At 43.6% G+C, this 14,212-nt stretch overlaps 1 protein-coding gene across 6 annotated transcripts in view; it reads left to right on the top strand.

Moving 5' to 3' along the window:
* Positions 1-14,212, top strand: part of KIF1A (kinesin family member 1A) — a 158,020-nt gene that overhangs the window by 123,737 nt on the left and 20,071 nt on the right. For 4 of the 6 annotated variants that reach the window (XM_061636495.1, XM_061636498.1, XM_061636496.1 and 1 more), the window contains 4 exons: positions 499-565; positions 1,098-1,182; positions 2,349-2,454; positions 6,789-6,815. In XM_061636495.1, coding sequence (XP_061492479.1) covers positions 499-565; positions 1,098-1,182; positions 2,349-2,454; positions 6,789-6,815 — 285 coding nt within the window. The remainder of the gene's footprint in view (positions 1-498; positions 566-1,097; positions 1,183-2,348; positions 2,455-6,788; positions 6,816-14,212) is intronic. The other 2 variants (XM_061636499.1, XM_061636497.1) reach the window with 1 other exon arrangement.

The raw sequence follows: 14,212 nt of genomic DNA, 5'->3' as shown, positions 1-14,212 counted from the left end.
TTAATACCAACACTTTGAATTTGGCCCGGAAGCGTATTGGAAGCCAGTGGAAGCGGGCCAGAACAGGTGTTATATGGTCAGATCGCTTCATTCTTGTTAGCAGTCTGGCCGCCGCATTTTGCACCAGCTGTAGCTTCCGAACCGTCTTCAGAGGTAGCCCTACGTAGAGCACATTACAGTAATCCAAACGTGAGGTTACCAGAGCATGTACTACTGATGTAAGATCCTCCTTACTCAGGTAGGGACGTAGCTGGGCTACCAATCGAAGTTGGTAGAACGCATTCCGTGCCATCGAGGCTACATGAGCCTCAAGTGACAGGGAAGAGTCTAGAACGACTCCCAGACTACGAACCTGTTCCTATTAGGAGAAAATGTGTATAAAAATGAATGTGCATACACAGATGGGGATCTCTAACAGTGGATTGTTGCATTGTTTCTGGGGCTTGGCGGTGTGGGCTGACATTCTACATCCTTCCTCACTTAAGCTTTCTTTTCCAGCTACATCCCTGCTGTCGTGGATCACCGCGGAGGAATGCCCTGCCATGGAACATTCCTTCTACACCAGGTACTTTCTGCCCACTGACCCTTCTCTGTGATGAATTTTTGTCAGGTTCAGTTTTCAGTCCAAAAGTTGCTGGGGGTGGACATTGACATTTTCATAAGAAGACAAACCACCTTTTGCAAAATTCCTTTTTAGGATTCTATTTATATCCTGTTGTTCAAGGGAAAAAAGCCTTCGCAAACCAGCTAAGAAATGCATACAAACAATCTTTTGCCAGGAGAGGAGATGGGGGGATTTGGCTGTGTTCTGCACAGGACAATCCATGTTTCTCCCTCCTGTCTACTTGGCAAAGCCCTTGTTGAGAAGAGGGGGTGGGAGCAATGTGGATTGCACTGCAAATGTCCTAAGGTCCAGTTTGAAGGTGGTGATCTGCAGTAGGAGCCTCATTCATCTCCCTCTTTTTGACAGTAGTTTTGCTCCGATTCCTGCACAAGTCCTTTCACAAAGAGCAAAAAGCTTGTTCGGTGCTACCCATTGCCTTGTTGCAGTTCTTGTAACCCCCGTCTCCTTTCTCTTTGGGCATGTTGGATGGCAGGGTATCCAGAGGAGGATCACAGTCACCTTGGTGCATGAGACAGGGAGCCACATTCGCTGGAAAGAAGTGCGGGAGCTGGTTGTGGGTATGTAAAACTTGTCTCTCTCTTTACTTGTATCTCCTGGATGGGGAATCTTAGACCCAGGGGCTGAACACGACCCTCCAGACCTCTTGAGAGGCTCCCTAGGCCACTTTCCTTCACTGGCCCTGCTTTGTGCCCTTCTCAAGTGCTTTTGCTTGGCTCAAATGTGGCTTTGAATTGTAATGATGCCACTTGCTTGCCTAGATGGAGGACTGAAGAATCTGTGTGTTGGGTGTAAAAAACATCAGACTTTTGTGAAGATGGGATGTAAAGGGATAACAGTCACATCCATTGCTCTGCTCCCTTTTGCCTCTGGCCTCACCCACCATTGGCATGTGGCCCCTGGAAGGTTCTCTCTGAGGGAATGCTGAAAAGGTTCCCCACCCCTGTTCTAGCCCATGCTGAGGCCAAACAGTTGCCTGAACAGAGCAGCCCCATACTCACATTGATTTCGGAAAGGTTTATGGCCACAGATGCTATGCGCCAAGTGTCAAAAACAGGGCTCCATGGCCCTAACTGATGTAGGCCTCTGAACATTCTTCTTGACTTGTAGGCAGGCCCTATTCTGGATGCCTGTGTCTTATGCTGGTATGTAGTGCAGTGAAAGCCATGCTGAATTATGTCTGTTGTGATTGTTACCCCTAAAACCTCAGGGAGGCAGGCAAGTTTTGAGAGGTGGTTAAGTTTTAGTGATGTGGTAGGCATGCTGCCTCTTCTTTGTTCCAGGGTAGGATGGATCTATATGGTGAGAGATAATGGAATATCCTGAGAGCCAGTGTGGTGTAGTTGTTAAGGTGTTGGACTACGACCTGGGAGACCAGGGTTCGAATCCCCACACAGTCATGAAGCTCACTGGGTGACCTTGGGCCAGTGCCTCTCAGCCTCAGAGGAAGGCAATGGTAAACCTCCTCTGAATACTGCTTACCATGAAAACCCTATTCATAGGGTCACCATAAGTTGGAATCGACTTGAAGGCAGTCCATTTCCATTTTCAATGAAATATCCCAGCAACATGACATCCTTTACAGTCTTAGCTTGACAGAAAGGGATGGAGCTTAGAGGTGCATCCTGGTTCTAGAGTGTAGGCTCATATAGAGGCTCAAAAATATATTTACTCATTTATTTATTTTCCTCATGGATAAACTGTATGTGGTATTTTCTGCTTACAGGTCGGATCCGTAACACTCCAGAAGGAGATGAATCCCTCATTGATCCCAACATTCTCTCTCTGAACATCTTGTCATCAGGATACATCCGCCCCTCTCAGGATGATCGGTGGGTCTGGCCACACAGCAGGCTCTGCTTATTTAACCTGGGGCAAACATGGTCACCCTGTCAGTTTTCAGGGAGTGTATGTACCTAAATATGTGAGTGGGTAGGGGCATTGCCCAGAGCCCCACCCCTTTTCTGCACCACAGCCAATGGGCCAAAGCCATGCTGAGGCTAGCTCAAGTGTCTGCAGTATCCTAGTAACAGAAAAAGAAAGCAATTGAGGCCCAAAATACTTTCCCCAAGTATCCATCTAACTGAGAAGAGTTTTGGCAGGCTGGTAACTGAAATTCCAGACCAGCAGGCCTAATTTTCATTACACTTGTTTGGCTTTGACCGTGAATGCCATCACCTTATCACAGAATGTCCAGAAGATTAGAGCCATATTGGAAGCTGCCTTGTACTAGGTCAGGCTATTTGTCCAGGTAGCCCAGAATTATCTACTCTGACTAGCAGCTTCTCTCAGGCAGAGGTCTTCCATACCACCTGCTACCTGATCCTTTTAACTGCCAGAGATTGAACCTGGGACTTTTTGCATGCAAAGCTTGTACTCTACCCATGAGCAATGGTCTCTTCCCATATGTGTAGGAGTCTTGGGTTTCCCTGTGGGGTGCTGCTACTCTGCTTGTACAGCAACAAACACATTAAAAAAGCTGTGTAAGCATCTCTCTGCCATGCACCGGAAGGGCCTTTTCAAGCCACAGCCTAAGGAAAGAGAGGTGCTGGTAGCTGTCCCTGCCATGAAAGGGTACTTAGAGAGACTCACAACTTTCTCAGTTGGCCCAAAGTTATGTTCCAATGCAACAGCATAACAATATCTGACAAAGTATTCTTCTCTGCAGAAGTCCTTCTGTCTAGGGTGATGACAAATGCCATCACGTATGTCTAGCCCTGCAATGCAGCCAGACAGCCTCTTTGCCCTGTAGCTCAGTTGTGGCTGTGGGGATATTTTAGAAGCTGATCACTACTGCTGCTCTATTGTGCAGTAGCAGACAGTCTTTTGGGAACCGGCAGGACACAACAGTTGGAAGTTGGCCATAGCTGCTTGGAGATGTTCCTAGGCTCTTCGGAGCTGGAGTTAGAAATGCTTGCATGACACATATTGTCACCAGTGGTGAATCCTGAATCTGGTAACGTGTTGTGACACCTATAATTCATAAGATGAAGAACTGAATTTGGCACCATGGATAGAGCAGTAGTGGTACTATGTTGGGAGAACAACTGGCAAGAAGCAACATGCGTTCCAATCCCAGCTTTCTTTCTGTTTTTTTGAGAAGAGGGAGGGGATAACCCTTTCCATGTCTGCTGTAGTTGTGAGGCTACTTTATTATTATCAAAGCATCTCAGGCTTGTCCAACACCCATTTCCATTCCGACATTTAACATACAACATTTATCCAGACCCGCTGACAAAAAATCCCCATCATCACAAGCTTGTACAGGTGAACTGGGAATGGGTGATGACAGAGGAAGCAATTCAGATGAGTTTGTGGACAATGCAAAGTGTTAGTGTGTATTGTATGAAAAGCAGAAGCTGTCAAAGATGTGCTGAGAAAGAAGATGGATTGTCTGAGGTGAGTCAGCCTCCAGCCAGTGCAGGCCGAAAGCACCTTAAGATAGCTCCTTGAAACTTTGGACTAAAACCCAGAGCTGATTTACTGCCCCACTGACATCAGAGCCACCAGCCTCCACTGCCTAGAACAAAGGTTACACACAGTTGGGTGGCAGTCAGGTGGTTCACAAAACCCACTCCCTAGTGTTGAAACAATGGGGTGAAGGGCACTGTGGGGCCACATGGGCTAGCCCTGTCCCCCCCCCATTGCTGCTGTGCACCCAGCCACACCTCCCTCTACCAGTTTCCGCAGCAGAAACACTTTCCCGCCATCCACACATTTATATGGCATGGGAAAGGGCTATCCATTCATACCGTTATACTCAGGTAGAACTCCTCCATGTGGGAAGGGACTCTGATTAAGCCAGAATCTCTCTCCACATAGAGGAGTTCTACCCTCATACATCAGTGAGCACGGTGGGCCTTTTCCTGTGCCATCTGAATGTGCGGACATTGGGGAAGCATTTCAGGAGGCATGGCTGTAGCTCACGTCAGTGATGGGGGCGAGGCTAGCCTATGTGGTCTCATAAACTCCTCACCCGTTGTTTCAACATTGCAAGGAGAGGCGTTGTGTGAACTTCCCTCATATTTTTTTTAAAAAACCAAGGACTCTCCCATCAGGCTGTTACTAGTATTCCACTTAAACAGGATTTTATCTTCTAAATTAGTAATAAATATATGGCAAATAAAGTTAATTTTTTAAAAAGCAAATAATTCATGAAAAGAAGGCATTCAACAGTGTCACTCCATTCACCACTGAAACAATAGCAACTAAAGGTCTGTTCCATTGATTAAGCTGGAGCAGATGTAATTATATAAAGGCATTTCCAAATGGCAACTTCTCCAGCAACAGTCATTGCAAACTCAGAAGCAAAACAGGAAGAACCTCATAGTAAAGGTACCTGCTTTTACAAGTGTTGAATATATAAATCCTAGTTTTCCTCAACTGTTTCTGCCTGTGTAATCTTATACGTTTGGCTAACCATGATAAGCACAGCAAGCGTGGTTGCAAGTGCCCTGCTTGTCAGCATGCCAGCCACCTGCAAAAGCTCTAGGATCACTGAATAAAGTTGACACCTGAGAGTGTTCATAGTTGTATGGTGGGTCTTCATCAGTAAAAGAAGAAGCAAGTCATCCTGGGTGTGCAGTTCTATTCGGTAATGCTCATTCCACCCCTGCTTACTGGATGAGATCTCTCTACTTCAGCGTTGGGGAACCTGTGGCTCACCAGATGTTGCTGGACTACAACTGCCATTTTCCCTGATCCCTGGCCATCCTTGCTGGAGTTAATGGGAATTGTAGTCCATCAGCATCTGGAAGGCCAAAGGTTGCCCATCTCTATTCTACTGCATATTCCAGGAATGAATCTTTCTTGTTTCTTACTCAAGCTCTCAGGTCTGGGTGAAAGACTTGAACATGACTTTTCAAGTCAACAAGCAGAGCATTCAGTGTTGCTTTAGCACATGTTTGTGTATAATTTTGTTTATGACATTTATTAGCCAATTTCTCTGCCGAATATGGCATCCAAACCAGCATACATCATTAAAACAATTTTTAAAAATGAAATAAAACTAAAAACCATCAAGAACAGTAAAAAGGTTTATCCTGGGTTCTGAGCCACCTGCCAAGCTGGTGGGGGAGGGATAGGAATTGCACATGCAGAATGTTCATGTTTTGGGTCTTCTTTCTCTCTGCATCTATGCCTGGCGTATGAGCATTAATTCTGTGCTGCCTGCATGGATGATACTGAAATGTCGGCTGATGCCTCAGAGCTTGTCAGCTGGATGGTCAGATTTGGCAGGAGGAGGATGAGCTAGAACAACTGAAGAAGACAATGGACAATCTGCCATCTTCCAGAGTCCCCCATCCTTCAATTTTGCATGGGCTTTCGGGGGCTTGCTTTGGGCCTTGATGTTGCTGAAGTGAGAAGGGTGTAACCCACCATGTGAACCTATTGCTTCTGCTCTCTGCTTTGCTATCATGTCACCCAGCTGCCTTCCCAAATAACCATCTCTTTGGGTCTCATTCCCTTTATCCTCAGACCACTGAAGCCTCTGACACTAGACAAGGCACCATTCGTTTTATTCTTATAAATGCATAGAAGAACTCAAAAATTCCTTGTTGCTGTGGCATTAAGCCCTCCACGGACCTGTGGTAGCAGCACATATCATCTGGGAGAACGATGCATCAAAGTGGGCAGAATGGCTTCTGTGGCTCTGTTAGGCCTTCATAAATTGATCCATTTACACTCCCAAGAACTTGAGGTGAAACCCTAGTCCAATAAACCAGGTGGCATTACATGCTTCAGATCCCAGTATGAGGATGACAGTACTTCTGTTACAAATCACATTTGCAATCAAGGCGGCATACATGGGCTTCACTCATTTTACCCCACAAGAAATTCCTGTGAAATAGGTTAGGCATGCCCAAAGTAGTGATGCTGTTACCCACTGAACTTCATGACTGCGCAGAGATTTGCTCCGCTGTCCCCAGTCCAAGCTCAGTACTCACTGTTGGACCATTCATTCACTCATTCACTCATATGGTTGTGACCTTGGAAGCTTTGCTGTTTTTTACTGCAGCTTTGTTTGGCATGCTGGTGGGCAGAGAGGAGCTGTGTATAGGCCTTAGGCTTTTGAAGAGCTGCACTATGGAACTGCTGCTGCTGCTGTCGCTGCCGCCACCCATTTGAACTCACACTAACCATGTGATTGTTTGTGTTTTTGCAGGCAGTTTCTTGATTCGGATATGCCTAGGTATTATTTGTTCCCCTCCCCATGTTTTTTCTTTGACCTCCTCCCTAGTACCCCTCCCAGGTTAGCATTGTGGTCACCAGTGCTACAAATGGAACTTCCCTCCACCTACCCAAATACACTGGCTTCTTTCTTTTTCTCTTCTGTATCACTGGGCTTCTTTATTTGTTCCATTTTGTTCCTTTGGGTTTTTCCTCCCTGTTTGGTTTCTTTCTTTCTTTTTTCTTTCTTTCTTTTTAAAAACAGCTTTCTCTTACTTCTCTCTCGTTCGCTTGTGGCTGGTTTTGCTTTCAGTTTTGCTGCTGTTGTGATTTTTTTCTGACATCTGCCAAAACTGTGCTACCGCCTGCCCACCCTTTGACCATGCTGAAGCCCCTGCCCCCAGCTCTGGCACAAAGACAGTTTGGATAGCTGTGAACTGACGCAGGTTGCATGAGAAGCTGGGCTGAGTGCGATGACTGGGGGTAGAGCATGTGGGAAAGGCATTACTGTGTGACAAGGGAAAGAACATTATTTAACCGGCTTTGCAGGAAGGAGTCCCTGGAAAGTTGTGACAACACCTTCAAACTAATTGGCAAAAGGCAGCTGCACAAACTCAAGTATTAAACGGACTGCAGATTTTACAGTGATCCAGTTTGCATGCAACACTAAACCAAACAGTGACTTAGCATGAATATATATGAGGAGGCTGCTTTGCTCCTCCTCTGGTCCTGCTGCTGCTGTACGGCTAGAAGCTAAGCCATGCTTTGGCTTAACGTATCATCTGAACCCAAGCACGTGGTTTGTCTCGATCCAGAACACCATGGGCTGTAACCAAGGTTTGTTCTTGGTTTTTACAAATTGTGGTTTGTCTGCCGGAGACAAACCATGAGCCTGGGTTCAGATGACACATGTGGCTTAGCTCACAGCAGTGCAGCAGGAGGAGGAGCAAAGTAGCTGCAACCTCCTCTCCAGGAGACGGCAGACTTGCATATTCGCACTAAACCATGGTTTGGCTTAGGCGTTGCATGCAAATTGAGCCAGTGAGAATGATTAACCATTAGAATATTATTAAACCTAGACAATTATAGAAAATCATTATATGTAAACTGAAAGCTATAACTACCTAGGAAGATTGAGATTACTGGTTAGAATTCCTTGGATTACATCACTCAGCAGATCAGACCAGAGGAAGATCAGAAGCCAAAGAGTCAATTTGTTGTTCTTCTCTTCATCAGCTCCTCCTTTCCCTAAGAACCTGTTTGGGATTTCCTCTTTGTATTTAGAGCCAAGGAAGAGAATGCTGAGAAAATGGGATTATGTATTGCTAGGTTTGTTTTAGTTAGTGATTTTTGACTGAATTTCATTGACAGCCCTGGACTTGGCAGAATGGGAATAAAATGGTACCCTTTTTTGCTCATTCTGATTGCAAGTCAGTGTGGAATGAATTGTAGGTATTTAAGGTGTCTCTAGGGGTTGTGGTTATGTTGCAGTGATGATAATTAAGCTTCCATATCTGAAAGTTTGGTGCAAAAGTTGCCATTCAGGTTAATAGGCTGTGAAATAAATTTCATGGAATAAACAGAATAAACTGAACCATGCTTAGTGTCCTGTGCTTCTTCTGGAGTAGCCATTTGGTTGCCAATCTACAAGGGTAGATTGAATTAGTAAAAGAGTTTGAGAGATATTTCCTGGAGTGTACACACACCTTAGGCCATATTCATACCATACAGTTATTCCACTAGGATTTCACTGTAAGGCATGGCTTCCCACAAAGAATCCTGGGAAGTGTAAAGGGTGCTGAGGGTTATTAGGACACCCATATTCTTCTCATAGAGCTACAATTCTCAGAGTTCTCTGTTACATCACTCTGAGAATTGTAGCTAACATTCTCAGCACCCTTCACAAACTACCATTCCCAGGATTCTTTGGGGCAGCCACGACTATTTAAAGTGGAATAATAATGGAATAAATGTATGGTATGAATGTGGCCCTATTCTTGTCCCACGGCACCCTCTACTTAAAGAGATTTTGCAAGATTCTGAAACAATACAGAATCCTGTTATTCAGGAATGAAAGTGGCATGAGCGTACAGAGTGGCACTGGGGGGTGCATGGATGGTAATATTCTCACCTCTATTTTCTTAATTAAAATCACATGCCCTGAAGTTAATATTTACTGAGGGCAGGAGGAGTGTATGGAAATGGTTTTGGGAGGAAGAAGCTCTGGGAAAAAGGGTTAGCAACCCAACTGTCAGCACCATTGTCCCATTCAACAACACCCATCTACTCCCCATAGCTGGTATTAGCTAAATTGTAAAGATATGAGAGATCCCATCACAGATCATCTGCATCATCTTGTCTATTTAAATCGTAAAACCCATCAGAGAGATGCAGCATTGAATTTCAGCAGCTGAGAACGAGGCAAACTGGAAAAGATCTCCAGAAGTCAATGGGCATTTTATACTAGAGAAATTGTGTAACAGTACTGCAATTGATGTGGTTTATTGCTTGTTTGTGGGTTTATTTGATGAGCTCTTTGATTGGTGTGGAGCATCATTTTTTAGGTAGTCCTTATAGCAGTATATCAGTCCAATAAAAAAGATATGCCATCACTGTAGTTCATTGTTGTGATTAGCCTAGCCTTTCACTCCAGAGAAGAATTGTGCTGCCAAAATTCAAAAACAGTCATGTTTGGGAAGCACCTAAGAACCAAACTAGCCATGATTACAGCAGATCCTGAGGCTGGGGTCTAATTTAAAGAGCAAAAGGGGCACATGGATGAGGAATGCAGAACCCTCCTTCAACTAGGCTCATACTAAGAATGAACCTGGCTGGAAAAAATATGTTTGGGGAGCAAACTATGTGGACAAGGAAGCCATCCTAGAGGAACAATTTAGCGTGCACACATGCATGCACACACACAGAGCACACTTTTTTTTTTTTGCTCTTTTGACCAGACTCCTCCCCTGCTTTCTATATGTGGTTGTGGCAAATCTGGGTATAAACATATGGCTCTACTGCTGCCAAATCTTGGATCCTTGGTCTAAAATGCAAGTATAATTCTAGCTTTGATAGTCTGGCCACCTATTGCTCTCTTTTATTGCTTTTAATTAAGATGCAATTTAGAGTTCCTTCATGTGAACTTTGATAAAAACTCACTGCTTTAGTTTCACCTTTTATTTTCCTGCTCTGCTTTCCTTTGTTGTAAAAAACAAAAACTCAGGACTTGTGTTCACAAGCTGTGATGTTTTTCACCACTAACCCTATAGTTCCAAATCATGATTTGGTGTTGGTCTGTGTATTCTTACTGGTGTGTACACTACCCACCAAACTCCCTCCAGATGTTTTTAAATGGTGCTTGAGAGAAGGAGGATGCAAAAAAGAAACTTGTAATTAATTTCACAACTTCCAATGTGAGAGCATGTTACAACAGAGAATGCTATGAAAGTATTTTGGCAGTTATACCAGCTTTCTGCAGAAACATGTTGTACTTGTCATATGGCAATCCAGAACATTTAATGATGACCACTATATTAGTTCAAGAAAGAGAAAGTCCAGATGGGCTACCCATTAGATCCAGAGATCCACAATAGTTCCAGGACTGTGGCACCCAAAATCCAATATCTTTCATGGTCTTTCTTTCATGACTTCTAATTATATTCATCATTAGCCTCTTGGCATGTGAGAATCAGAGATATATTTCAAACTGCATGCTTAAGGAGGAAATTATATTGATAGATAACAATACATGTCAATAAATGTTAACTAATTAACAGATAAGGCGTTCAAATTCTGCTTTTACATCTTGGTACCAACATTCCAGAGCTTAGCTCGGCAGTTTTCTGTCTGGTTTCCCCCCCCCCCATTGTGTTCTATTGCTTATATCAGGTAAAATGGTAGAACTGTTTTCCACTATTGGTTTATAAGTATGGTGTGAGCTGGGGTAATGCTCTCCTTGGGATGAACTTAACGGTTGTGTATATTTGGTGTTAGGAAGGAACCTTTTTCAGGTCAGGTTGACTTTTAACATTTCCATCTAAGCTGTTTATTATTATTATTATTATTATTATTATTATTAATTCCGCTCTTCCTCCCAGTAGGAGCCCTCTTGCTTACAAGTTACCCTCCATGCACCAAAACTCTTCCTGTTTTGCTAAAGCAGGGTTTCCCAAAGTGGTCAATATTGAACCCCTAGGGGTCGATGGAACTGTGCAGGGGGTGAATAAAAACACAAGAGCTGAAAGGGGGGCAAAAAAGGCCTAGGGGTGAAAAAGAAGTTTATGAGATATAGTGTGAAAAAATTAATTGGGAACTATGAGTGTCAAAAATAAAAGGTACAGGCATGCACAGAGTGCACCTTCCTTACCAGGGAGGAACCTGTATTTAATAAGGTGCTTCCACAATACAACAATATTGTCAGACCATCCTGCTTTAGGAAGAGGAATCCTCCTGTGAATTGACCCATCCCCGCTTAAATCAGTAGCTGGCAGAATGGGTTAAACAGTGGGAGGGGGGCATTTTCTTTCACCATCCTTATGCTGGCTCAACACAGAGGAGGTTTTTGTGTGGCATTACAGTAAGGCAGGCAAGACATTAATGCACAGATTCAACCCTTTGGCTTTCTGTGCTGTGCAGTGCATGTACTTAGATCCACCATAACAGCTTTACCCGAGTAACTCAAACTGGCTTTGATTCAATAACGTCTCTAAAATCTGACCTGTAAATGACCAATTGAAGAGTCTTTTAGTTGTGCATTTTCCTAATTCACTGCCATCTGAATAGCAATGTGTGATATATGAGCTAAATTGCCTGTTTAAACAAATACAACTGCTGCACATGGAATTTCTTGATCATGTATTTCTACATTCTTCAAATTGTTAATATCAGCTGCTCAGACAAATGATTGTATTAGTAATATATATTTCTGCTAATGTTGAAGGATGGGTGTGTAAGATCCAATAACTAAAAAGCATATATATTTATCCTTCTCTTATCCATGGAAGGGATGGTGTATCGGTGTAGACATGCTGGTAACCTATGGTGTAGGACGAAGGCTTATTTTGGTTGAATGTGGCACAGCTTGTGAGGGATGGATGAACATCCAAGGTTCTCAATACAAATGTCACAATACAATGAAAGAAGTGCCATAATCATAAATCTATGCAGGTAGCTCCCCAAAGTGGCACTCTTTAATCTTAGATTTGAAAGGCATGCTTAGTGACATTCCTTATTCAGTTCTTGACTGTGCACAATGCTGGGTCTCTAACCTTTTTTTAAGAAACCCACAATCTCCTCCTCCCCCACCAAAATATATATTTGCGTAACATTGTGTTTTCAGTGATTCATTTGTATTTGGCATATCTTCTTTGGAAGAGGATAAAGCTACCATTTGTGTAAATCTCACCTAGAATCCTTTCTGCTTTTGTCTTGGTCAAGTCATTTAGTCCATTTTTCACTCGGTGAATCAAAACCCTGAAAAGAATCATGCTCCACTGAAAACAGATCCTTGGTCTTTCACTTGATAATGCAGGTCAAGAGAACCTAGGCACTAATAAATGAGAGGGGAGTGTTCAGTATGTGAAACTACATGTTGGACTTTATTCTGTGACCATGCTCTTTTCCCAAGAGAGGGTGCTTCCAGATGGACTGTTTATTCATACAAAAATGTAGCTGTTATTCCACAGTTTCTGTTGCAATTATCCTGTAACTTTTCTAACCAGAAAATCTTTGATAAGAAAAGTGAGGGAAAATTCCACTGGCAAGTGCAGGGTAACAACCACTAGCTGGCAATGTCGTATAACCTCCATCCAAACATATCAGGATGAATGCTTGTATAATCTCCATGCAAATGTGTCAGGATTAATACCCAATAACAGGCAGTCTGGAAGCTCCCAGAGTGAAGGGATAATTGCATCTTTTGGTATGTGTTTTTCTTTTCTTTTGGTTGCCCGTTTGTGCCAAATTTACAACAATCTGTGGCTGGACTCTGTTCAAATGCCCCTCTACCCCATGTAGCTGCCTGTCTGGGTAGCTGTTCACAGGACACCATGTAAACAATGCTTTCTGACATTTCAATTTCTTTGTGTATGTGTGTATGTGTACATGTGTTTGTCTTGGGTTGCCTTCCACTTATAGCATTTCACTTGGAAATGACACTAGGTATTTCTCTCTCACTTTTCGCTCACATGCTTGCTTGATCTATTCCTTTCTGCTATTCTCTCTTTCTCCTCTCCCTTGTTTCCTCCTCCACCTCCTTTACCTTTCCTAATCTTCCTTCCTGTCGGAGTTTCCTGTTCTCCAGTAGCTTGTGTCTCAGTGATCTTGGTCTCAGCTCTTTTAGTTTTGGTTTTTGCAAGATGCTGGGAATCTCTTGGTGTAAAGTTGCAATGTTTAGAATGGGATAGAAACTGTGCATCATCAACCAATAGTCAGATTCTCTTTAACAAGTGCCAGAGTCTGTTGCTGAGAGGTGGACCTCCTGTGCACAAAGGAGACCTGGCTTCTTTTTACAAGAGGCTTCTGATTACGTTGATGCTGAGTGTTGCTGAGTTGTGTAATAGTGGAACATTCGTGTGGAAATGTTTTTGAAACATGAGGATGCTCAGACCCCAATTCGAGTAAGGTCCTGGTATTTTGGTCACACTTCAGAACGTCTGTGATTTCTGTAGATAAAAGACTCTAAAAAGCTGAGCCAAATGGGCTTTGCAAAAGGAATGCCATTATAGTAGAAAATGCTATTGGAAGAGGATGAGTGGGAAGTTTGGGTGTCTATATGTCTGGGATGAGGACCCCTTTTTCAGCTTGAGGTCTGCAGTCACCCATTGGCAGCCTTCTGCCCAGTGTGGCAGGCCCAGAGGCAGTAGTGGGCAGGCCAATGAAGGTGACGTTTTGCTTTTGTACAGTGGGCTACATTCCAGACTCACAAAAGCCAGAGGGTTCTATGCACAAACACCTCAACCCCGTCTCTCCATCATTGATGCAGGTGAGCAAAAGGCACTATCGCAGTTCAAGGATACCATCCAGCCAAGCAAAAATACTTGAGGAGGACACATGGCAGGGCCTGGGGAGAATCCCAAGAGCCAGCTAGAGAGGCATGGAGGGCCGCATTCAGCCTGTAGGCCTGTGGTTCCCTACTCCTGCTATGTATTGTCAGAGCCTACATCTGCTTTCGAGGCTCTAGTATGAAGAGAATAGCCACTATTTCATGTGTAGTGATATTTATGGAAAACTCTGGCTTCCTCAGTGGCAGCATATGTCACAGTACTGGTAGACTATTTCAATTATTGTTGTCTGAAGAGAGTTTGGGTATTTTTCATAGTACTGACTGAAAAACCACACTTATCCTATACTAAAAAAAGCCTAAATGCCCAGTTTTCTTTTCCCGTGCACTCAGAGATGGTAATGTTCCTGATTTCACGA

This window comes from Rhineura floridana, chromosome 7 (assembly GCF_030035675.1).
Source record: "Rhineura floridana isolate rRhiFlo1 chromosome 7, rRhiFlo1.hap2, whole genome shotgun sequence".
Lineage (NCBI taxonomy): Eukaryota > Metazoa > Chordata > Lepidosauria > Squamata > Rhineuridae > Rhineura > Rhineura floridana.
This window is presented reverse-complemented; position numbering and strand designations above follow the sequence as displayed.